This window comes from Cibotium barometz, chromosome 11 (assembly GCF_041138505.1).
Source record: "Cibotium barometz isolate CiBa-2024 chromosome 11, ASM4113850v1, whole genome shotgun sequence".
Classification (NCBI taxonomy): domain Eukaryota; kingdom Viridiplantae; phylum Streptophyta; class Polypodiopsida; order Cyatheales; family Cibotiaceae; genus Cibotium; species Cibotium barometz.
Window position 1 is genome coordinate 28,375,504 of NC_141056.1, and position 25,985 is coordinate 28,401,488.

The 25,985-nt window shown below is 44.2% G+C and overlaps 1 protein-coding gene across 2 annotated transcripts; it reads left to right on the forward strand.

Annotated features, from left to right (window-relative positions):
• The first annotated feature begins 619 nt into the window (after positions 1–619).
• On the forward strand, positions 620–25,985 carry LOC147634005 (calcium and calcium/calmodulin-dependent serine/threonine-protein kinase-like). Of its 2 annotated transcripts, none has more exons than XM_086805101.1 (7): positions 620–1,702; positions 9,976–10,030; positions 24,062–24,172; positions 24,289–24,539; positions 24,665–24,872; positions 25,164–25,223; positions 25,314–25,985. In XM_086805101.1, the coding sequence occupies exons 1-7, from the start codon at positions 1,011–1,013 to the stop codon at positions 25,488–25,490; spliced, it is 1,554 nt and encodes a 517-aa protein (XP_086661227.1). In that variant the 5' UTR covers positions 620–1,010; the 3' UTR covers positions 25,491–25,985. The 2 variants fall into 2 exon arrangements, with proteins under 2 accessions (XP_086661227.1, XP_086661228.1); XM_086805102.1 differs by having other exon boundaries at positions 622–1,702; positions 24,289–24,521.

Sequence of the window (25,985 nt, forward strand, 5' to 3'; positions counted from 1 at the left end):
AAGGACTGCCAACTTCAAGAGATCTATTGTGGAAGGCCATAATTTTGTACCTCTATCACTTGAAGTATGTAAATATGTGGGCCTCAGTGAAGAAGATGGTTGTTTTCTTTAGGTTTTTTCGGTTTTTGATAGAAAGCCACTTCTATAGTATCAAATGTATAGTGTCCCTTTTGTAAATTGGGCTTTCTGTTTGATATATCGTCAGACTTATGCTTTGCTCTCAAATGTACATGTCTCTTTTCTATACGATGTATACAGTTTACTTATGTGAAATTTATATTAATTATATTTCTTTTCGATGCCGCTACTAATTTTTGTTAAAAAGTCTTTGACTAAAATTTGTCAAAGCTCTTTTCACTCCCTTCTAAACCTTTGAACCTTAATACATCTTTATTCTTTTGCACCGAAAATTGAATAAGCACTACCAACAAAATTAATTAATAGTGAAAGAGTGAATAAGCACCACCAACACTAAGGGGCACACCAGATAAAAGTCTCAATATGCACACCAGATAAAATTGAGAAGAGGTAGGCCGGTCAAACTTATGCTGGCCCCTGCCACAGAGAGTGACACGTGGCAGATTAACGGGGTAATGCTAACTCGGGAATCTCTCGCTCTATGGCGAATCTTTGCATCAGCAATGGCTTTCTCGTCTGCGTCAACAAGCTTCCAAAAGTCCACGCTCTCCCGCACGAAACCCCTCATCCCAACGTGTTCTCTCGTCTTCTTGTGACCTAGTACGCCCGTCTGGCTTTACCTTGTGTCCTCCCCTCTCTTGGCTTCTCTGCAGTAAGCTCCAACTCGAAAAATCTCCCCCATTTCTCCCCCTTGTCGCTTCCTTCTGCATACATCCTATCCCTAAAATCATCCCTAACTCTCCTGCAGAAAGCCGAAAACCTAAAGTCTCCTCCATTCAGCTTCCTTCTGTTACAGAAAATCCTATAAGTACTGCAAACTGTCTTGCTCTGCTGTGAAATCTCTCTCCCAACCTTGGTCTGTCCATCCCTAAATGGTGACCCAGCTTGATCGGCAAATCGAGCAGGACTATGCCGTCTGCGATGTGCTGGGAACTGGCGGTTTCTCTGTGGTTCGCAAGGGTTTCCACAGGGGGGATGGCTCTGCAGTGGCCATTAAAACCCTAAAAAAAGTCGGGTTTTCTAACCAGCAGCCGCAGCAGAACTTCAGAGGCAGCCGCTTCCTTCTGCCGCAGGTTTCCATATCCGAAACCCTAGTTGCTAATGAGATAGTGGTGATGAAGCGCATAGTGGAAGAGGTATCGCCTCACCCCAATGTGATCCACCTTCATGATGTGTATGAAGATGAGGCCGGGGTTCATCTTGTACTGGAGCTTTGCTCTGGAGGGGAGCTTTTCGACCGCATTGTTGCTTCTGAGCGCTACTCCGAAGCTGGTGCAGCAGCAGTCATCAGACACATTGCTAATGGATTGAAGGCCCTCCATCAGGCAAAGATTGTCCACCGTGACCTCAAGCCCGAGAATTGCCTGTTTCTCACTGCTGCGAACGATTCACCATTGAAAATCATGGATTTTGGGCTCAGTCAGATTGAAGAGGTCACCAACCCTATCGTCGGAATGTTTGGTTCCATTGATTATGTCGCACCAGAGGCCCTCTCCAGGAGAAGTGTCCTGCCAGCCAGTGATATGTGGTCACTGGGTGTGATCTTGTACATTCTTCTATGCGGGTATGTGTACCCCTTCCTTTATGGCTCATTTTAAGCATGGCTCTATTATTGCACTTGAAGATACTGGTTTCATCCTCACATCCTTGAAGGTACTCCTAACCATGGCATTTGCCTGCTATCAAGGGGAGAGTCTAATTATTACGAATATATACAAGAACTTGGATGGAAATACCGGCTGTGGAAAGGGCCCTGCAGTCTTCAAAATTTGTAAGGCTTTACTGGCTCATAGGAGTGACCGCTCGATTCCTGACTTCTTTCTTTGAGAGTCAGCTGTTTCAAAACATTGAGGTCTCGTGTTCCAAGCAGGCATGTGGAAATTGAGGTCAGTTACATTTCCATGGATTTTCAGGAAATGCTACTGAGGCTGCATGGAATCCTTGCCTTTAATCAAATGTGCAGCAGAGCATTGGAGCTCAGCTGTCCAGTGCATTTGTAGTAGTATGGCCAAGTGTAAGTCAGTTGGGACAGCCAGTCTGCAAGGGGTGTGTAGTATGTGCTTCTCGAATGACGACTGCGATTTGTGACGATTTGGAAATTGGGTACATCCCATGCCAATCTAGTGCTCTGCTCAAAGCACTCACTACTCCTTGAGCACTCAATGGCCATATTCCATCCTTTTTTAATGGCTCACATTAGGCATGTAGAATCTCCTTCACCTAGGCCTAGCATAGCATCTACACAGGTATTCAAAAGACAAGTGCTGCATATAACAGAGACAGATTCTCCCAGAAAATAGGAGAAATAAAAGGTCTGTCGGGGTTGTTCCCACTAACGTCGTCAGTGCCACTATTGGGGGCACTGATGATGTTAGTGGGGATGTCGTAGTATCTAGTCCATACTATGCATGATGGAGTTGATGGTTTATTGTCTTGTGGATGACTACCATGAGGTTATAAATTGCACTTTCTTATAAGGTGAATTTGGGCATGTTCCTGGATTCATCTAGGTATATTTTTATGTTGTACTAACTAACATGCAAATTTCACATTGTGAAGTTTTCGTCCAAGTTGCAGCCAATTGATATTGTGTTAATTCTTTCTATCTTTAGAGGTGCATATGCCCTATCAACCACCTTTTTGTTGTAATAATTCTTTCTATTTGTTATAATCCTTAGTGCTAGGCTTCATTATGGCTGAGTCTGCCCTGTATCTCCGGAGCTATGATAGAAACTCAGTACACATACCTTTGTATGAATATATGCTCTTATGTGTGTGCGTGTGTGTGTGTGTGGAGTTGGATTACTGGGCTAGATTAGACTGATGGTATATGCTTAATGCCACTCAATTTGATGCTTTCACCTGTAACATGTCCATTGATTTCTCTCTCCGTCTATCAGATCACTATCCATTGTGTATGAATATGTATTTTGGAATGAATGTTAATGCTCGGCCACTGCCATGCAAAAGACTCTTGTTGGTGAATAACGCTTAACTTTCGCATGATGATTTCAGTTGTATGGTTGTTGCGGCGGCGATTGAGCCTTTACAAATGCATGCTATGGTAGATACTGATATGGCATGGTGACGTTTGGTCACTTGCAGTATATCATGAGAGATTATGGATGTCATTTTATGAGTGTACAAGACAATTAGTGGCTGATGCAAAGCACACTTTGTAAGTTTTATTAATAGCGAGTCATACTCGAGGGCTTGCTCCTCATGAGAATGATTCCTTGACAAGAGCTTAACTTTTTATTCAGAGGACTGATCAAAGGAAATTGCTTAAATGGCAAGTTAGAGCTAGACAAAAGTCTCTGATGGATGTTGCTCTTCCAAGGTCTTTTTCAAAAGCCTTCACACTTCACAAAGAATGCATTCTCTCCATAGGCTGAAGAAATCTGATGGTCAGTGGACTCAAGACTCTCTTGAACTACAAAATGAAGTCCATAGTCACTTTCAGAGCCTCTTTGCTATGCCCGGTTCACCAAATCAGTAAGTCATGGATGCCCAGAATGCCATGCTTGATCTTGTTAATCCGATTATGACTGCTTGCCAAGCACAACAAATGGAGTCTTCTTTTAGCATGGAGGAATTGGATTTTGCACTGCGTTCTTTCGGTAAATGAAAATCCCCAGGTTGCGATGGTCTCAATGTGGAATTCTTTGTGGCTTATTGGGATCTCTTAAAAAATCAACTGTTATTTATGATCAATTGGTCTTGGGTTACTGGCCGTCTCCCTTCATGGCCTACGACGTATGTTGCCTAAGAAGCAGTTATGTGACCGCTTATTAGACTGGCGCCCGATCACACTCATGCCTGTGATCTACAAATTGATAGCCAAAATGATTGTTAACCGCATCAAAGACGTTCTTTTTGGTGGTTTGCACCCGAGGCAATATGGCTTTGTGCCACGCCGTCAAATCATGGATAACATTGCAAATGCTTATGTGGGTATTGAGTATGCTAAATATACAAACCAAGACGTGCTTATCATGCAAATTGATATTGAAAAGGCTTTTGATACAATCCATTAGGATTTTGTAGCCTTGGTCATGGAAAGGATGGGGTTTGGCAATAAAATGAAGAATGTCATCTATTGGCTTTATGAGGATAGCCAAGCACAATGCATCTTCTCGCACCCAATGCTATTATACATATAAGCTGGTAGAGAATGGCCGCTTACATGGCATCACCATATATTGATTGGCTGTTGGCCTTTTTGTGAATTTTCAAAAATCCAAGCTCTTGCCCTTGAACTTCTATGGCCAGAACAGATTTTCTGACCCATAGAAATTGTAAGACACCCATGTTTCCCTTAAGAAAGAAAGGCAATGGGTGCTCTAGAAATTCTGATAGAAACTCGACTACTGGAAGCTATCTACGTGGCCCTTGCATGTGCGTTTGAGAATTGTACAATCCATTCTCATTGCGTATGTTCAGTTTCACTTGCCATTATTGCCTTGGACAAAATCAGATTTGGATATGTTGATGTCACAGGCCTTAGATTGTCTTTGGCGCACAAGTACGGATCAAAAACCTCTCCGTCTTCAAAAAAAGGAATTGGTTTGCACTCCAAAGATGCATGGTGGACTCAACATACTTGATATTCATCTGCAGCTCATTGCTCGAAAAAGCACCCTTATATTGGAATTTCTATGTCAACGACAAAGTAGACATTCAGCACATCAGCAGTCCTTGCAGATCATAGGCGCAGCCATTCAGCACTTCCACAGGACCCAAAACAGCATATATCTCTGTGTTTTTGCATACATCACAGCCGCTTGCAGTTCAGTTCAGTCATACAGTCTGTGTTTACAGTTTCACAGCAGTCATACAGTCTGCGTTTCAGTCCAGCATCAGTCCTACAACAGTAGTCAGCCCTACAGACCTGCGTTTGCAGATTCCCAACAGTTTCAGCCTTGATTCATCAGTCTACATCAGTATCCAGCATTCAGTGCATCATCTAGGCATACACCAGTCATCTGGTAAAGGTATTCTATCATTCAGAAGCATTTACAGCATTCTAACATAGCTTAGAACAGTCCATCGCCTTCTTTTCTCAGCCTCAGGTGTGCAAGCCTTCCATGCCCTTGGGAAGAGTGCATAGTCTCAAGATCAATTCATTGAGGTGTTTCTACAGCCGTGTACAGTTCAGCCAGGCTACAGATCCTCTGAGATCTTGTGTTTGGCTTATCTACAGTCCACAGTCATTCTCTCTAAGAGGCGTCATGTCCACTTTACCACTTGCACTCCGTGTTGGTACTTTGACCACACACCTTGGATGAGAGGTGGGCTCAAGTAACAAGATAAAACAATCACTCGCATGCATAGATAACCTGGTGTTCCATAAGCATTTCTGCTACACATAGTTTATAGGCATTTTGGCCACCAACTCACACTACCCTCTCAAGTGCCCATGTTCTCTTCCATCTGCTCTCTATTGTTCCACCCAGATATGGTAGAAACAATCTTCAAGAGAGCACGTAGGACAAGAGAACACTACACACGGCATGTTGTGTTCGACACTACCCTCTGAAGTGCCCATGTTCCCTTCCATCTGCTCTCTATTGTTCCACCCACACATGGTAGAAACAATCTTCAAGAGAGCACGTAGGACAAGAGAACACTACACAGGGTATGTGAACCATGAGTTTCATAAGTCCAATGCATCCCAAATAAAGGGAGCCAAAAAGAATAATCCATAAAAGTGAGGATAGATCCAAATTCCTAGAAAAGAAGTCCAGGAATCCATAGACCTGTATACCATAATCCTTGTATACCATAACTCCACCTTGGAGTAGAGGTGGACTTTTATCCATAAAAGCATCATATCCATGGGATATCCAAATATTTCTTCTCTATAAACTGGGACAGATTCGTCCATAGAAATTGCTTGTGAAGCCCAATATCTATATAAATCTCGTCCAAGAAAGTAATCTCCATAGATATAATCCATCCCAATAAAGGGATCCATAAACAATGTTTCCCTGAAACCATCTCAAGGCAAACAACACCACCTTTCTTCTTGCATAGCTATACAAAGGTTAGTGAACATCAAAAACACTTCATAGCAAAAGCATTAACTTTGCAAACTCAAAGTATACTTAGCTTTTCTTTGCCAGGTTGGTCATGAAGCCAAAAGAAATATCTCGTCACCATATCCTTAAGATATCCTGAGATATATCTCCATATAGCTTGCCTGTAAGCTTGATAATATAATCCACAATATCCATATGGAAAGAGTGCTAAACGTGTGCACATAAAGCCAACTCCACACTTCCAAGATAAAATTTTGTGAATTCATAAATCCTTAGATCAACAAGCTGTCTACTGCTCATGCTCTTGCTTCATAAGCTATGAAGCGGCTAGCCATGCTTAACAACAATGATGGTAAGTGTGGTCCCCACTTGAGATCTTTTCTCTTCCTTATTGAACATAGGCTGTAGAAATGCTGAGCCAACAATATAATCCATATACCTCCGTGTGGGTACTGATTCTTTCCCAAAAGCTACGGGTCTTCATGCAATAGAGCTGGTACTGCAAGTACAACTCTCTATTCAGTCGGTACAGCAGGTACAATGGTTGGTACAGTCGGTACGGTGGTTGGTACAGCAAGTACAGGGACTGGTACAGTCGGTACGGTGGTTGGTACAGTAGGTAGAGCAAGTACAAATGCTGGTATAGCATGTATAGTGATTGGTACAGCAGGTACAGTGGTTGGTACAACAAGTACAGAAGCTAGTATAGCCGGTACAATGGGTGGCACAGCAAGTACAACAAGTACAAGGACTGGTACAACCAGTACAATGGTTGGTACAGTAGGTACAAAGGCTGGTACAACAAGTACAATGGCTAGAAATCATAATAAATGATTAAATACCCTTGCCTTCAGTATTTCTTCGCGATGGAAGTCTCCAAAACGGTCCCCAACAGCCGGTATTCTTCATGGGCAGCCTTCAAGAGAGAGAGAAAGAGAGTAGCCATCCTTAGGGCAGCCTGTAAAACGGTGGCAGAGGCTAGTGTGCAGCAAGAGAGAGCCTCCATTAATGAAGAGAGAGGGCTCCAATTTATAGATTTGGGCCTCCCATGAGCTAAAATGGCAAGAGAAGGCCACAATGATAAGTGGAGAGCCACACAATAGTTGAAGTGATAAGTGTGAGGCCACTTGTCTCACTTTGATCCATTTTCTAACAAGTGTCAGGCCACTTGTCTCACTTTGGTCCGCTTTCTTGCCACATGTACTAATCTAAGTGATGGGTCCTTCCATAAACTTTATCTCTAAAAATATCCCAACTGGTAGACATTCTGTCATAGGCACTTTGCCAATTGTTGGTATCTGCTCAATTCCAGATGTAATGACGCGAACAGAATTTCCATCGGAGTCGGGCCAAAAATAGCAACTCTCCTAAATGTTAGGAGTGTGGTCCTTTGTATTCTAGGATAATTCCCCATTCCCAAACCTTGTACTTTCCAAATATTTAGACATCCTGGAGTCCACCAGACCCCTTTCATACTGGGAAATGTCCAGGCTGGTGTGACAGAACTTCTGTAAGGCAGCAATGGGTACATGACCGAAGCGAGAATATGCCACAGAGAAGTATCTACCTCAGAAACCAAAGCCATCGAGGGGAGAAAAGGTGATGAATATGTGAGCCAGTGTGAGGGATCTAAGAAGAAAAAATTGGTGATCTTGTAGAGACCCCCATCATGGACTCCATTGGCAACAACCGAGAGAGTCTTCCTGTCGATCACTTCAATGACCTCATCATTAAAGTACACACCAAATCTCTTTTGAGAAGCTTTGTATACTGAAAACAGATTTTTGGAAATTCGTGGTATATATAAAATATCATGTAAGGTGGCAGAGGAACCCAAAGAAACATTACCAACACCAGTGAAAGTGAGGACTTGTTGCCGATGCGAACTGAAGAAGAGAGAGTCAAATAGTTCTCCAAGATATGGGCTTGATTGGTCATGTGGGCAGAAGCACGACTATCACCAACCCGTTCCACCGCTTCAAGTGTGTCACTGACCTCTTTTTGGAGAAGTCATCTCTATGATCATGAGGAGTGAATCATGTGAAGAAGTGGATGAATCTGACTACCATGTATGCAACTTTGGCGGATCCCTCCTTTGAAACTTTGTCCTTGCCCTTGTCTTTGGTGTTGTCCTTTTGTCAGATGCTTTGAAAGCATCCCGGGCTTTATACTTTGCTTTGGTTGCTCGAGGGCTATCTCGAGGAGCAAAGCAGCAAGCCTCAGTATGACCTTGTCAGAATACGCAGCGGAGATGATGACCAGATCTGGGAACACGAGAGCAAAAACGCATGCAAAAAAAAAACAGCACAAGAGAGAGAGAGATGTAGGCGTGTAACTCTGCTCTGATATACACAAGAAAATCCCAGGTATGATACAAATGTGGTATGGGGGCGGGGGGCCTATTTATATGCCCCCACATCAGCAGTCGGCCAGCAACATGCAGGCAGCCGACTGGACACAAGAAGCCTCACGACTGGAAAAACACAGTCGGCCAGCAGCAGAAGAGTCCCACGACTCATGAGGTGCAGTTGGCTATCTCACAGATGCAGTCGGCCAAGCTCAGGGTCCTCCTGCCACTACAGGGTTGCCTCCCAAGCCACAGAAAAAATGGGAAAAATAAGGGAAAAATGCGCAGAGTGGGGAAAAATGATAAAACACCTCATAAGGGCGGGCACACCCACAACAAAGGCCCTGGTGTATAAATCTAGACAGGAGATGACTTCTAACACCCCCTCTCAGCTCCTGGTTGTGAAACCAACAACAGGGAGCTGGGGTGCCGCCTGAGCAAATCCTGAGAGAGCGACTTCGTGAAGAGGTCCACCGTACTATCCTCCGTCGAACAGAACTCTAGCAAGATGTCATCAGTAATGATCTGTTCACGAACAAAGTGCCTCTGGATGACCATGGGTTCCTCCAAACCTGCAATGCAACCTCTGCATCCTCACCACCTGACAAGCAGCATCACAAACAGGCCGGTACTCTGCCTCTGTGCTTGACAAGGCAAAAGATGACTGTCTCGTACAATTCCGAAAAACTGCTCCTGGGCCTGAAGTAGATCTCCACGTGTCCGTATCTCCTCCCCAAACTAAGTCACTCCAACCGTGGAGTCGGACTCCATCCAACAATCCCCCTCATGTGTACAAGAGTCCATGATCCTTCGCATGCCGCAGAAACCACAGGAAACGCAATCCTGCCTCCCAAAGAGACATCTGCAACCACGAGCTCAACTGCCTCATCAGGAAGCTCCCGTCCAATCTGGTGTCCATCAACCAGATCCATGAACCATACAGCTTCTGAGTCAAAAAGGCATCACACCGCTCACAAGGATCAACACCTGTTACGGTGCAAAAACAAGTCCTGGAAACCTGATGAAACCTGTCAACCACCCCCTCTGAATCCGGAACCACAAAGTCTGGAGAAACCACCTTCTTCTGCAAGTAAGCACTTACCACCTGCCTGGCTTTCCGAAATGTCCCCGTGGAAAGAACATCCTCAACTATTGGAGGTTCTTTGTCCATGCTTTACTTTGTAAGAGTCTCTCTCTCTCTCTCTCTCTCTCTCTCTCTCTCTTTTTGAAAAAGCTCTTTGCTACTGCATATTTGTCAAGTTTCTCTCTAGTTGCAAGCTTGGATATATTATTTTATTCAGCATTTAACGTTGACTGTCATTAATGTGTGAAATCTTTCTGTCTATTGGGTTGTCTTTTTGTTGCTTGCATATATAGGAGACTCTCGTTTGCTGAAAGGGGTGTTGAAAGGGATCGTTACCATGTTTTGGGTTTTTATTTGTATTGCAGGTATCCTCCTTTCTATGCAAGGACTAATAGAGAAAAGCAAGCACTCATACTAGCAGTGAGTATCAACATTCATATTTTTTGTTACATGGAGAATTTATTTTAAATTGTTTAATCGAATTTTCCTCTCGATTTCAAGTCTAAACCTGTTTTTTACACTTGTAAAAGATGCATGTGGCTTTGACTATGGGCTATGGGCTAGATAGGTGAGATTAGAAAGCCTGATGTGTAAACCCTGGTATTAGGAGGAGAGAGGTTATGAGAGAATGCATTAGTGTGGCTACAAGATGCACCACCAAGGATGGGGTTGTGCCTCTCTGAGGCAACTGATTGGCCCAGGAGAGTGTAGAACAGGGAAGGGAGGGAGTAAAGTACCAGATGAAGACCAGCAGAGATGCGAGGAAGAGCTGCCAGCAAGGTGCGGTTATTTTTTGGGCAGTTTACAGCTTTTTCAGGGCAGACTACAGCCTTTACAGGGAAGACAAGAGTTGGTGGACAGAGAGACCACTCAGTGTGGGCAAGAGCCATTGTCACATGCACCGATTGATTTGGTGACACATGGACATAATCCTACAGTTTAGCGGCAGTTGTGGACCATTTTTGGGCAGCCGAAGCATGCGTAAACCAGCCTGGACAAGGGACCAAGTGTTTTGGGGCGTGGTACCCAGAGACCTAAATTATTGACTTCACTAATTAACACCACGGTCCACAATGCAAGATAGACAAATGCAAGAGATGATGCATCTGAATGAATGCTGTGAACGAGTGCTTGGAGAGTCCACACTAGGTGCCATAGGTATGTTGGAGACAACACATGTTCTCCTGCTATTTATCATTGTATGGGCTCCAATGTCAAAGGGAAGCTATGTAGCCATAGTATGTAATTACGTGTGAACACTCCTCATGAGTGTACTAGTGTTTGTTTGTGTGTGAATAGCCTCTTAGGTTTGGATATGATATCGTACAAGTGTGTAGAAAGTTTCCTTAGGGAGTCTTAGTCCTTGATTTGATTCAGTCAAAAGATAAGGCTACTTGCCTATAAAAAGCATGTACTTGGTGGAGGTTACATATCATCAATCTAATCCTCATTTAGTCGTTTTTCTCTCTCTCCATGATGGAGGTGTTTCATCCACCATAGCCTTGCTGCTCTTTGTTGTTAACCGAAGTAGGATGGGGCAGGGCGTTTAATTGGTGTCAGAGCCCTAGTGCCACGACACTGCTTTGGTCAAACACCCCTGTCCTTGCTGGTTGCCATTGCTGCAGCAGCTGCCTCTCTTGAGGCCGACGGGAAGCAACACTTATGCACACCTTGCACATCTACCCAGCAGTAGCCGCCTGCTCCTATACACCCTACAGCCCATACCCAACTGTTGGTTACTCCACCTGTCCACTTGCTTTAGCGCCGACCCATTGCCCGACTCCTGTGCCGCTGCTATCAATGCTGCCACCCATGCGCCTCCTACTGTGAAGAGCCTTGTACCCACAGACTGGACCACATCAGTTGCCTTTAAAGCTTAGCTTATGCTAAGCTAAGCAAAGCTTGCTTAAGCAAGCTTCTAGTTGCGCATTGCAGCTCAACTGGACACACATACAATCTCGACTAGCACCCTTTGCCCGATTGTACCTGCACCACAGACCTGCCTACACAAGTAGCTACAGTCCGCATGCCCAACAAGAACACCGCCTATAGCATTGAAGAGAAGACCAGAGGAGCTTCATCAACATCAAAGGCCATGTGGGAGGTGATGCCACCGATGCCGTCATCGTTGATTAATGAAGAGGTTGCTAGCCGTTGCCTGCAACAAAGACATGTCAATAGATAATTACGTAATTACACACTAATACGTGTGGACACTCCTTATGAGTGTGTTTGTGTGTGAATAGCCTCTTAGGCTTGGATATGATATTGTGCAAGTGTGTAGGAAGTTTCCTTAAGGGAGAGTTAGTCCTTGATTTGATTGAGTCAAAAGATAAGGCTACTTGCCAAAAAAAGCATGTTTTTGGTGGAGGTTACATATCATCAATCTAATCCTCATTGAGTCGTCTTTCTCTCTCTCTCCATGATGGAGGTGTTTTATCCACCATAGCCCTGCTGTTCTTTGTTGTTAACCCTAGTAGAATTGGGCAAGGCCTTTAATAGGTGGCAAACCCCACACAACCATCCCTCGTCTTTTCCCCTCCCCCTTTTAGGGTTTATTTGTACTGCTAAGAAGGGATGTTTTTATACAAAGCATTACAAGAACACAAGATAAAATACGTATAATCATAAAAATATATATAAATCTTAATCTTAATTAATTAATTAATTAAAAATAAATTATATACTTAAATATATATGCACATATGTATAATACACACATACATGTATATATATACGTATACATAGTGTATAATATATGTATATATATGATACATATGTGACGTGCACCAACTGTTGTAGGGTGCTATGTGGACATTCTTCTTCCTCTAGGACAAAGGATGATGGGCTTTGAGTATGTTGTGAGCCCTCGTCCAAGAGATAGGTTGCTAGGTCATTAGGGTTTGCTTTGGTTGTGTTTGTGGTACAAGTGTGATTATACAAGCATAATCGCAACTTATTAGACCCATTGGTTGAGTGTCTCAGAAGGCTAATTTAGTGTCAAGTCCTTGTCCAAGTCACATTTATTGATAGATACCAAAGATTAGGGGATCATCTCTTGCACGACAAGAAAAGTTCGAGAAGGCAACAGGTCCGGATCTCGTTTTAAAAGACCCTTCAAGAGGCGACAAGGAGTTCTACAAGGAAGTTCTAGCATTGTTGACGGCTTGCCCGGAAGCAACGGTGGCCCGTCATGAACATAAGTGGGAGGGGATGTCATGTGCACTATCTGTCCTAGGGTGTTGTGGACATTCTTCTTAATCTAAGACAAAGGATCCCTTTTGTGATGAGCCTTGAGCATGTTGTGAGTCCTAGTCTAAGGGATAGGTTGCCATGCACCATCTAGGTTATTAGGGTTTGGTGTGGTCATGCCTATGGCGCAAGTCTTTTGTAACCCTCTTCGCAAGATGTAATGGTTGTACAAGCCCAACTGGACACTTAATAGACCCATTGGTCAAGCATCTGGGAAGGCTAAGTCAGTGTCAAGTCCTAGGCAATTAGGTTTGGCCATGTGTGAAAGTCGTGCACTTATATGGTTACTAATAATGGTGATTTTTGGGGCCATAGTTGTGGACAGTCCATGGACACCCTTAAAGGTGGGCGAGATTAGGACAATGGACCAAAAGGAGGGGCAATAAAGGGCGCCTATCTAAAGTGACTTAAGGGCACACCTTTTGGAGGCTACTTGTGGCAACCCTAGCCGTTTGGATGCATATATTTAGGGTTAACTTGAGGCCTAAGAGATCATCTTGATAGCCATCATCTAGCGGGCATTCTTTTTAGCCAAGGAAGCTTGTAGAGTTCGTACTTTCAGCATAAAGGGCAAGCAAGGGAGGAAAACGCACCATAGCAAGAGGGTGACTACGTCAAGCTTGTCGAGAAGGGACTTTAGCCCAATAATGCACATGATCATCAGCTTCACATCATCAAAACACAACCATACATGTGCTACATGTTAACGCATCATAGGCAGCCAAGGCAGCATCACGATGCATTGTAAGTTTATAGTAGTGACGTATGAACTAGGAGTAATAATTCTCCACAAGGGACGTTTTACCTTTGTATATCAAAGGTTTTTTTTTTCCTTTGTGTGTGAACACACCCTTATGGTGTGTAAGTGACCTTTAAAGGTAACATCTTGTACTTTGTACCTTGCCCCCAATTTTCCCGTACACGTGTGAGCCCGTACATCCTTGTGCGATGTCCGTACAGTCCGCATACCCTACCCTCTGAACCGCCTACCTAGCAATTCCGTACACATGCGCGCCTATGTCCATACACTTGCGTGCCCATTGTTGCGACTGTACCTACATATTGTACTTGCTAGACTTGCAGCTGCCACGCCAAATTAATTTGGGTTTTTTTTTTAATTTTGGAGAATTAGGCTTCATGTATCCATTGAAATTTGGGGCTTTTGCGAAAATCAACCTTCTGCAACAAATTGGAGCTCATGCAATGCAAAAAATTTGGGGCTTTTCGCCTCCAGTCATCAAGTTCACTAATATGCAGCAAAATCTTCACTGTTATGTGCTTTTCAATCGATTTCTTGTAGGCGTCAGTGGTTTGGTGCAATTACTTGCAATGAATTTCAGCAGGACAGCTTGCATTTTGTGCATGGTATTTCAGCAAAAATGTCTTAGAGAATGATGTATTTGGAATGTTGAGAATAGAGGACAGGTTGGATGGGTCCAACTATGCATTATGGACATACATGATGCGGCATATGCTTGTAGCCAAAGGGTTTGGTTTAGGGATGTCACATGCACTCTGCACTCAGTGCATGGTGACAAGATGGCTTATCATTAGAAGTGCAGCATTTGTACAGTTTTAGAACCCAGTAGGATGATATTTGTCGTACGCCGTGACCCCATTGTACATCCTCAGTCCAGGATAAGTCAGGCACGAGCTACGTAGGTTATTCCTCAGCCTTAGTGGGTCAGTCAGTCAGTCAAGTCCCTTAACCCACTTGGAGAGAATCATTCATGCATGTAGAGTCAGTAGAAGCCTTAGGGTTTGCATCAGAAAGCACTCTGCATCCTGCATAATATGCATACATATGCCTGTGCATCATTTAGAACATCCCCAAAGCCTTAGGGAATTTACTGGGATTTATCTGGTATTTTTCCCATATTTATTAGTATTTATTTATCATTATTTGCATTATTGGGCATTTATAAATAGTAACTTTATTAAATGACCAACCTCCAGTTAGTATAAATAGGCTTGCCTAGAGCCTCTTTTGCTCATTCAGTCTTCATTGTGCTAAGAGCTCTCCTCTCTCTTGCTTTCAGCCCAAGACTAATCCAACCCTAGAGCCCATAAGCTTACTTCTCCAGCCCTAGAGAAACCCTAGCTTCATTCAGCCCTAGGTGCTTGCATTCAGCCCTGAATTCAGCACTCAGTTCAGACCCAGATTCAGCATACCCTTCACCTTCAGTTCAATGCCAGTTTGCAGCCTGTATACACCTGCGTTTTCTGATCCAGCAGCAGCAGTGCTGCGTTTCTGTCCCAGCCGTACAGCAGCAGCTCCTGCAGTCCCAGATTCACATGCGTTTCAGTCCACAGCATCCTCCACACCTCAGCGTTTCTGTCCACAGCAGATTCCAGCCCTGAAGCAACAGTCTACAGCAGTTTCCAGCCCTGAAACTGTTGTTTGCATCAGTGTCCAGCATTCTGTGCACCATCCACACATTCAGCAGTCATCTGGAGAAGGTAACACAGCATTCATATGTGTTTTCAGCATTCTAACAGTGTGTAGAACAGTCCACCTTCTTCTTCTCTGAGCCTCAGGTGTGCAGCCCTTCCTCGTGCCCTTGGGAAGAGTGCATAGGCTCGAGATCAAGTCATTGAGGTGTTTCTACAGCAGTGTACAGATCAGCCGCTCTCCGATCCTCCGAGATCTTGCGTTTGGCTTATCTATAGTCCAAAGTCATTCTCTCTAAAGTAATAAAGCAAATACTCTCTCGTTATCAGGATAGGGGGCCCTTCAGTGGGTAATTCGGGACCCAATCTGGTGTAGAGTTCTCATACCTCTCTCTCTCATCTCTTTAAAGTTTGAAGTATTAAAGTGGATTGCTAAACTCATGAAACTCAGGATACAGAAGACGGTGTGAGCATTTGTGTGACAGGATCAACCAATACAAAGACTTCCGCTGCATATCACAAGGGAATCGTCACAGGGGATGAAGTTCGCCCAACAAATGAAGTTGCACCGAATACTCTTGCAAGAGGAGAACGTGGCGGGCAATCCATAGTCACATGGAAAGTCGTTCCCGAATGCTTGGAACGTGGGAACGCCACTTAGAAGATGTGGGGAGCATGGGAAGGTCACGGAACGTGAGAGGCGGCCGGCGACACAATTCCCGTTCTGGGAATGGCTCTATGGGGGGAGTGTGGAATGGACTGGAACGGTTGTTTTTATGCGACGCGTGGGCAATTGGGCCATTAAATATCTAAAAAGGGCCAGGACTTGCTGTTTTTTTGGGGTATAAGCATAATAGATAAAAGAATCAGCCACGAAACACGTCGCTCATCGATAACTTGTATCTCATTCCTATCTAAACTCTATCTCATGATGACGTGTCGTTCCCATCCCCGTTCCGAGTCCGAACGTCCCCGTTTCGCCTCATTCCAACTTCCCGCTTTGGTTCCATGTTTCATGTGACTATGGGGCAATCACCCACGTAACCTGCAAATCCACCCCCTCCTACTAAGGAACAGAGGAGAAAGGATACACTTGATGAGTCTGCTCATTCCCTCATTACATTTTTCATGAAGAGGACTATAATTCCTCATATCTATTCATGTGTTACAGTAAAATATGTATGGGTTGCACTGGTTGCCCTCTACGAGCTTTGCAATGAAGCGAGAGACACCTATCTGAAGAGGCAAGTAGATATAATGGAGATGAATGAGGGTGAATCCATGAATGAGCACCTGACAAAAATCAAGGATTGGAGAGAGTGGATCATTGATTCGATGAGGTAATTCTAGACAGCGAGCTTGTCACTACTATTCTTCACTCTTTGCCTGACTCTTATGGTACTTTCCTCACCACTCTCAACCTGACAATGAGGGGCGACCCCAACTCCATCACATTTGCGGAGTTGGTGCCATTACTCTTACAGAAAGAGCAGACTAGGACCAATAGGTCCGGCATGTGTGGTGGGTATCAGGCATTTGCAGAGCTGCAAATTGTTAGCACATTCATCCCCAGTTTCTGCCCATTTCTGGTGTCCTTTTGGTCCCTTTTGCATGGCCCTTGATTGTGGGCTGGCCACCCCTATTTTACATATTTTTTTGGGATTTTTCCTAACCTGTATGGTTTTTTCCCAGTCGGCCAGTTCAGTCCTCCAATCGGCCAGCATTCCCCACCTATAAATAGGTGGGCTGGCCTCTCAGTCTAGTATCTTTCCTAGTCTATCTTTTGCTCCCTCACTTATGAGACTGCTTGTGTCTCTTGCTTGGGACTGTATTGCTTCAGTATATTCAGCATAGTTGCTCCATATCTCTCTCTCTCTTGCACTCTCTATTCAGCACACTCTAGTGCTCTTTTGCTTCCGCTCTGTGCACTCTTTCATGGTATCATTGCTCCCAGTTCAGCGATTCCATCTGCTGCCCCAGATTTAGCCCTATTTACAGTCCCTTAACCTCTGCGTTTTTCTCAGATTTGTAGCCTTCTTCTTGCTGCGTTTCCGGATAGCTTCTGCTGGTTTTCTCCTTCAGTTTGGCTTCATCGCTTGCAGCCAGAAGGTAACTTTTTCATCAGCGTTTCACTTCTACTTGGAGTTTGGATCTAGGCGGCCTGTTTTTTTCAAGACAGCATCCCCTCTTTGGCCGTGTTTTCCTCTCCGGTGGACATTCCCTTGTGCAGAGGGGGATTGTGGTGGTTCGGGCTTTGGTGGCACCCTTGGTACCCGTGGAGGACTCTTCTTCTTCCGAGATTGTGCATATTTCTGAGATTGAGCCCAAGCTTTTGTGATGGCTGCCCCGACTACTCTTCATATGTTCTTTGAGTCTGCAAAGTTGGATGGTTCCAACTACACCTCGTGGAAGGTGAAGGTGAAATCAGCCTTGCGTGGCGTGGATCTTTGGGATTGGCTTGTTACACCGGCCAATGCCACCCCTCCTACCCTTGCTTCCGGTGGTGTGACTCAGGCACATATTAATATTTGGCAGGCGAATGATCGTCGTGTTTTCTCCTTTCTGATGTTGAACTATTAGGATTCTGATCTCTCTCATGTGCGTATAGCAGATGCTGCACATGAAGTTTGGAAGGCTTTTGCGGATCTCTATGAGATTAAGTCTCCGGGTCGGATTTTGGCGTTGGAAAAGTAGCTTATGAACTTATCAGTTTCCGCCTTTCCATCTTTATCTGCTTTCATCTCAAAGATGAAAGATCTCCGGGACGAGCTTGCTGTTTGTGGGGCAAGGATATCTCTACAGAGGACATGGCTATTCGGCTTCTCTCCAAGCTTCCAAAGAGGTTTGATGTATATTTTCAGTCTCTTGTTTCTTCTCCTCATCCTGTTCCAATTACTTGGGAGGAAGTTCTCCCCCTTCTGTTATGTAGATTGAGTCTCACTTTGAGGAACGGACTGGCACCTCTGGTGGCCCTGATGGAGCTTTGGCAGCGCGAGATAAAGGGAAGAATCAACAAAAGAAAGGGAAAGGGGATTCTGACAAGAACTCCAAGGATACCGACAAGGATAAAGACAAAAGCACATCTTCTGAAAACAAAGACATTGAGTGTCATTATTGTGGCAAGAAGGGTCATAAATCGCCCCAATGTCACAAGAAGAAGCGGGATGAAGTAGCAAAGAACTCTTGCTCTACAGCGGTGTCTCAGACCAAGAAGGATGATGGCATTCTTCTATTAGCAAGTACTCGTCGTATACTTGCTCTTGTGACTTCTTAGTCGCAGTCGTGGATTGTGGATAGCGGTGCTACTGCTCACATGACACCCCATCGAGATTGGTTTGAGGACTTTACTGCCAGGTCAGGCGAGATCACTTTGGGTGATTCTTCTTCCGTGCCAGTGCATGGACATGGCACCATCCCCATCTTCCACTCTTCCGAGGACAAGAGGTACTTCTCGGATGTTCTGTATATTCTAGATTTGGCTTTTAACCTTTTGTCAGTGAGTGGTCTTACAGCTCAGGGTGCGGAGGTGATCTTCTCTCGTTATGAGATTACCATTCGTTCAGAGAGGAAGAATAGGACCATTATGGAGATGGCCCGTGCTATGCTTGAGCATTCTTCATTACCTCGACGTTTCTGGGCTGAGGCGGCTTCTACTGCTGTCTACATTCAAAACAGGTCTTCTACTGCTGCTCTTCCCGATAAAACTCCATATGAGGCTTTCCATGGTGAGAAGCCCTCTATTGTTCATTTCTGGATATTTGGTTGTTCGGCGTATGTTCATGTGCCTAAGGAGCATCGCTCCAAGTTGGACTCAAAGTCTCAGCGCGTGACTTTTCTCGGATACAGCTCTGTGTCCAAGGCATATCGTCTTTATGATCCTCAGGCCGGTAAAGTAGTTGTGAGCCGTGATGTGGTATTCGACGAGACTCCTACATCTTCAGAGGGGGGTGGTGAGCTTCTTCTTCCTCCACCTCCGCCTCCACCTCCTCCCTCTGCTTCTGTTACACCTCCAATTGTGGATTCTCAGTCAGATGATGATGACTCTGCTTCTCCTCCAGCGAGTTCGAGCAGATCTGTGCCTGGATGGTACTATCAAACAGTTCATGATTCTGGGTTAGGTGAGCTTTCTTTTGCTTCTCCACCTGGCTCTCTTTGGCGATCTTGAGAGTTACAGGGAAACAAATTCATGAGGGCAACATGTTTGTTAACTATGCTCTTATGTCCTGTATCATTAATGGTCCTTCTGATCCCACTTCTATGGACGAGGCTCTTTCACATGAGCCTTGGCGTCGTGCTATGGAGGCAGAGCTGGATGCTATTGAACGGAATGGCACTTGGATTTTGGTGCCTAGGCCACTGCAGCGTAAGGTGATTGGTGTGCGCTGGATCTTCAAATCGAAGTTCCAAGCTGATGGCGCTTGGACAAGCACAAGGCAAGGTTGGTTGCCAAGGGTTATGCTCAGCGCCCTGGAGTCAACTTCGATGAGACCTTCGCTGCGATGGCCCGGATGACTACCATTCGCACCATTCTTGCTCTTGCAGGACATCATAGATGGCTCGTTTTCCAGATGGACGTCAAGTCGGCTTTCCTGAATGGAGAGCTTACACAGGAGGTTTATGTTGATCAGCCGCCGGTATTTGTTGTTCCAGGCAAACAGGATCAGGTGTACCGGCTGAAGAAGGCTTTATATGGTCTGAAGCAGGCTCCGCGAGCTTGGTACCAGCGGATTGATGAGTTCTTTCGGAAGCTCGGCCTGTGTCGTTCTCATGCAGATTCGAACCTTTATATCCTCCTTGAGAGGGGGTTGATTGTTATCATTGTGGTCTACGTTGATGACCTCATCTTTATAGGTTCTTATTCTGTGAGGATCCGTTCAGTCATGGATTCTTTGGAGACAGTTTGAGATGAGAGATCTTGGCCTTTTGCATTATTTTCTCGGCTTTGAGATTTAGTAGACCTTGAAGGGTATTTTCTTCTCTCAGCAAAAGTACACACGGGAGATTCTTGACAGATTTCAGATGACTAGATGCAGACTAGTATCTTCTCCTATGGATTTCAGATGACTGGATGCAGACCAGTATATTCTCCTATGGATACTAGTGAGAAGCTTTCTCTACTTGATTCTTCTCCGAGAATTGATCAGGGACAGTATCAGGTTCTCGTCGGTTGTTTGGTTTGGTTGACCTACTTCCGATTGGACATATGTTTCGTAGTCAGTTTATTGAGTTCTTCTCATCCAAACCCCGTCAGCAGCATTGGCGGTGTGCTCTCAGAGTTCTTCAGTACTTGCGTGGCACTCTGGACTTTGGCATCTTCTATGGCTTAGGATGCACTCTTGTTGGATGGTCTGATTCAGATTGGGCTGGAGATCTAGATACTCGGTGTTCGACCACTGGTTGTGTTTTTACACTCGAGTCTGGAGCCATTTCATGGAGCAGTAAAAAGCAGCCTATTGTGGCGCTTTCCTCTACAGAGGCGGAGTATCGTGCGGTTTGTATTGCTGCATGTAAGGCAATTTGGTTGTGGAGATTATTGGAGGAGCTCGGCTGTCCTCCTACCGGATCTACTCTTCTTTGGTGTGACAATCAGAGTTGCATCGCCATTGCCAAGAACCCTGTGTTTCATGCTCGTACGAAACACATTGAGATACAGTATCACTATGTTCGTGAACGGGTTCTTGCTAGAGATTTGCATTTGGAGTATTGTCCTTCAGTGGAGAATGTTGCAGATTTGTTCACCAAGCCGGTTTCTCAGGCTTCCTTGGCTCCTCATCTTCAGCTTCTTGGAGTTTGTTCAGTATCTGGTGCTGAGAGAGAGTGTTAGCACATTGATCCCCAATTTCTGCCCATTTCTGGCGTCCTTTTGGTCCCTTTTGCATGGCCCTTGATTGTGGGCTGGCCACCCCTATTTTACATATTTTTCTAGGATTTTTTCCAGCTGGTATGGTTTTTTCCTAGTCGGCCAGTTCAGTCCTCCAGTCGGGCAGCTTTAGTGTCTCCAATCGGCCAGCATTCCCCACCTAGAAATAGGTGGGCTGGCCTCTCGGTCTAGTATCTTTCCTAGTCTATCTTTTGCTCCCTCACTTATGAGACTGCTTGTCTCTCTTGCTTGGGACTGTATTGCTTCAGTATATTCAGCATAGTTGCTCCATCTCTCTCTCTTGCACTCTCTATTCAGCACACTCTAGTGCTCTTTTGCTTCCGCTCTGTGCACTCTTTCACAAATAAGGACTAAGGGAAGGCATCTTCACATGGTTGTTTTCAGCCAAAAGCTGATTTTGGACAGCCATCAAGAAAGTCAGATGCTGAAAAAAGTGATGCTTAGAAAGTCAAGAAGAAAGGCAAATGTAATTCTTGTCAGAAGCCCAGTCATTACGTTAATGAGTGTAGGAAGAGACTGACAAAGGAAAAGAAGAAAGATGCTGGTATGTCCGTTGATTACAAATCGGCCTCTATTGCCAAGAAGGAAGACCAATTTGCAAACCTTGTGCAAGTAGATTGGGCCTTTGTTGTTACATGCCATTATCATCCATCTCTGGCAGATGCATGCCTCTGCAAAAGAGGATGATGTGTGGTACTTCAACAAAAGTGCCTCTTGGCACATTATGTCGAGGAAATACTTGTTTACTTCTCTTGGCTTGCACCCCAAGACAGAATTGTTTCAGTGTTAACAGCTCGTCATATCGTGTGAAGAGTGTTAGCCAAATAGTGCTCACTACCACCGATGGTGGGACTATTACTCTATCAGAAGCGTTGCTTTTAGTGTTTGCCACTACAAGAGCAAATCTTGTAGTAGAATTCATTGATGACAAATGTATAGTTTATGATAGGAATGATGGTGATATCATTGAGGCATTATGCCATGGGTTATACAAGATAGACAACTATGACAGAGTTGATTATGTTGTAGATGCAATGACTGGCACATCTACTATGGTTGATGCAAAGCTTTGGCATGCACGTTTTGGGCATGTCAACTTTGGCAGTTTGATGCTTTTACATAGGCATCATATGGTTTTAGAGATGCTACCTTTACCACCTAAACATGTATTTTGGGTAAAATGTATCGGAAACCATTCCCGAGAGAGAGTTCAGTTAGGGCTGTCCAAAAATTATAGTTCATACATTTTGATGTTTGTGGTTCCATGAGGACACCATCTTTTGGAGGACACATGTACTTTGTCAGATTCATTGATGACTTTTCAAGATATTCTTGAGTTTATCCACTAAATTAGATGTGTTTGTGTGCTTTCAAGACTTTGTGTCTATGGCTGAGAATGACACAAATCTGAAAATTCAGACCCTACGTACAGATCGGGGGTCCGCCCGCGGGGGGGGGGGGGGGGGGGGGGGTACATGTCACATGCTTTCAGTGCTTATGTATCGGAAAGAGGCATAAAACGTCGATGCACGGTGCAATATACACCTTAGCAAAACTGTGTGGCTGAGAGGAAAAACAGGCCTTTTATGGAGATGGCACAATGCATGGTTAAGGCATAGAAGTTGCCACACAAGTTTTGGATGGAAGCTGTGGCTTCTACTACATGTGCGCTTAATAGATGTCCAATGAAGGCATTGACGCCTTATGAGGCTTGGTTTGAAAGGAAACCCAAAGTTGATCATATGCGGGTGTTTGGCTTAAGCTCCTAGAGCTTGGTACGATAAGATACATGCATATTTGATTGCTCACAGGTTTCAAAATAGTCCGACTGAGAGTACCCTCGAAGGATGGAGAGGATTTGGTGATACTGATCCTATATGCCGATGATATGCTGCTTACAGGCCCTAATGATGATCTAATTATGAGCCCATATTCTTGTTGGCCCTAATGCAAGCCTCAGCCCTGGATCAGCAGGTTTCAGCTCTTTACAGCTTAGCTTAAGGCACATCATTCAAGAGTCCAAATCTAATCCAGAACTGAGCAATCATTGTATATATTCATTTATTCAGTGAATATACAATAGATTAGTTGAATTTCTCTCTTCCTTTGTGCGTTTTCAGTTTTTGTATCTTAATTGCTATTAATTGCAGCACATAATCGGCATGCTTTTGCTTTGCATGTTACACAGACAGCCTAAAATGTGGATAAAATAGCTTTTTTCAGGTCACCTTCTAGTTGGAGGTAGGCCGATATACATATGAATCCTTTTTTTTTTTTGGGGGGGGGAGAGAGAGAGAGAGAGAGAGAGAGAGAGAGAGATGTGGTTTGGTAGTGATTCCCTTTCTCTCCAGATCAAGTCAGCTTTATTAAGTTGATTAGCCTTAATTTTATGGCCCTAGTAATAGTACTTAACACTTAAGTAATCAATAGTCATGCATTCACCCTTTTGTATTCTTCATAAGCCCTGTGGCTAGTCAAGCTCCCTAAAGTCTCCGCAGTGTGTTAGTGCTGGACAACTTTTTAACCATGTCCTTGGCCCCAAAGCCCTCATGACTTGGGACATCATAAATGGGCCTTAATTTTCCTATGCCTTTTCCTAGTCCTTTCAAGAAACAGTGGATACAAGATACATGTGACATTCTCAGGCTTGTTTTGAGTTGGGCTAGGAGTGCAGGTTGATGCTTCCATATTCTTTAAAGTCTCTTGGAGTGATTCAAGTGGAGGCGACGGTAATGCTTAATGGAAACTTGACACTGATGCAAGCATGCTGTCTTGTGTGTGTGTGTGTGTGTCCTAGGGGGTGCAAGGGGGGAGGGCGACGTGTTTGTTGGTCTTGAATTATTCATTGATCTCTTGATTCTACACAATTTTACTAGAGACTGGATTTCTTGTAAACGTCTATACAATTGCTATGCTTTGTACTGCAGGCAGACTTCAATTTTGAGGAATACACATGGAAGACAGTTTCTCAATCTGCAAAACATCTGATTTCAAGCCTTTTAGCAGTAGACCCCCACAAGCGTCCATCTGCAGCTGAGGTATGGCATTAGAAGTTTCATTTAAGTGTGTTCTTAAGCATAGTTAATCAAGTTCATGGATGTGTTTTGCCTTCTAGATGTAAAAGTTGTGCGATCTTCTTTGTGTGCATACACAGTTATTGGGACACCCTTGGGTGAGAGGCGATGCTGCCAATCATGAGCCTGTAGAGCAGGAGATCTTTCAGCGTCTGCAGAGCTTCAATGCTCGCCGGAAGTTTCGGGCTGCTGCATTTGCAAGTATCATCAGCAGCACATTCATGTTGAAAACAAACAAACTAAAATCACTTGTTGGGACTCACGATCTCAGCGAAGAAGAGCTCAAAAAGCTTCATGAGAACTTCAGAAGAATGTATGTTGTAGTTACATGGTATATTCTTTCGGTTGAACCTCTCATGTGTGCCATTTGGGTGTGTTTGTGGGAACATTTATATTTTGGATGGTTTTATTCGGTTGTATGTTCACATACATAAACTGATCTCTCTTTCAGTGCAGTTGCTCAAATGGCGTCAGTGCAACTTTATCAGAGTTTGAAGATGTGTTGAGAGCCATGGAGTTTAGAGCCTTGCTGCCTCTTGCTCCACGCATCTTCCAGCTGTTTGATAATGATGGGAGTGGCACCGTGGACATGAGGGAGATCGTAGGAGGGTTTTCCTCTTTGAGAAAGTGCCGTGGAGACGACGCACTCAAGTTGTGTTTTCGGGTAAAAATTGTTTTGAATGATTTAAAAGCTTTCTGTATTGTACATGGGTCAAAGACTTAATGGCATTCTCACATTTTGGCGCCCAAGGCCAAACGTTTCTACATCAATTTGTAAGTAATCATATAATTTATAGGTGTCATATATGACAATTGCTATCATAATTTATTTATATTTCAACAATTTTGAATTTCCATGATTTCAATTTGGATTATTATGAATGAAAAATTATCTAACACAGTCATTAGCAACCTGTTTTGTTTAGTGAATAAGGAATTTGTTGGGTGGATACAGATGTACGATACGGATGGTTCTGGCTACATGTCAAGGGACGAGCTGGCATCGATGTTTCGGGTAAATAGCACGTTGTCTTTATGCTTCTGGTGTGGATTTTGGAAATACATTACTTGCTGAAATGGTGAGGATGAACTTTGACCTACACAGGCATTACCCGAAGTGTACCTTCCTGGCGACATTGCTGAACCTGGTAAGCTGGACGAGATGTTTGATCGGATGGATGCCAACAACGATGGCCATGTCAGCTTTGAAGAGTTTAAAGATGCAATCCAGCTGGACCAGTCCTTGAGAAAAGCCGTTCTTTCTCCTTTACAACCAGTGTAGGAAAGTGCTCACTCATAGATGTGCCAGACCAAATGACGCAGTTAGCTTGCATCCATGGAAAAGTAATCAGGAGACACCCATTCTTTGTTTGGGTTTCTTTGTTGATCCTGACAGCTCTTTATGAGTCATCTTTTAGCCAGCACTTCCTTCCCTACCTCCCCCAAGATTTGCACGTTTATTTGTGAAAGTTATGGCTCTCCCCTCTAGAAAAAAACGAATTGATGTGAGGAAAAATAATACGATATGAGACGGAATGCCTTTGTTTGTTGAGATGGCCTGGGTTTTTATTTCCCAACTTAGCCTCTTACTAAAGTGATTCTCACATAACGCACTGTTGGTTTGTAGCTTCCGTGTGAAACATTCATCAAGTGAAGTGGTCTAGTTTCTCTCTCTTGTCGTGAAGTGGATTGTAAGGACTGTGAGGTACCGGTTTTTGGTCCCATATGCCTTCAAGGCATTCCGTGGACGTTAATATGACTTTCTTTCTTTCTTTCT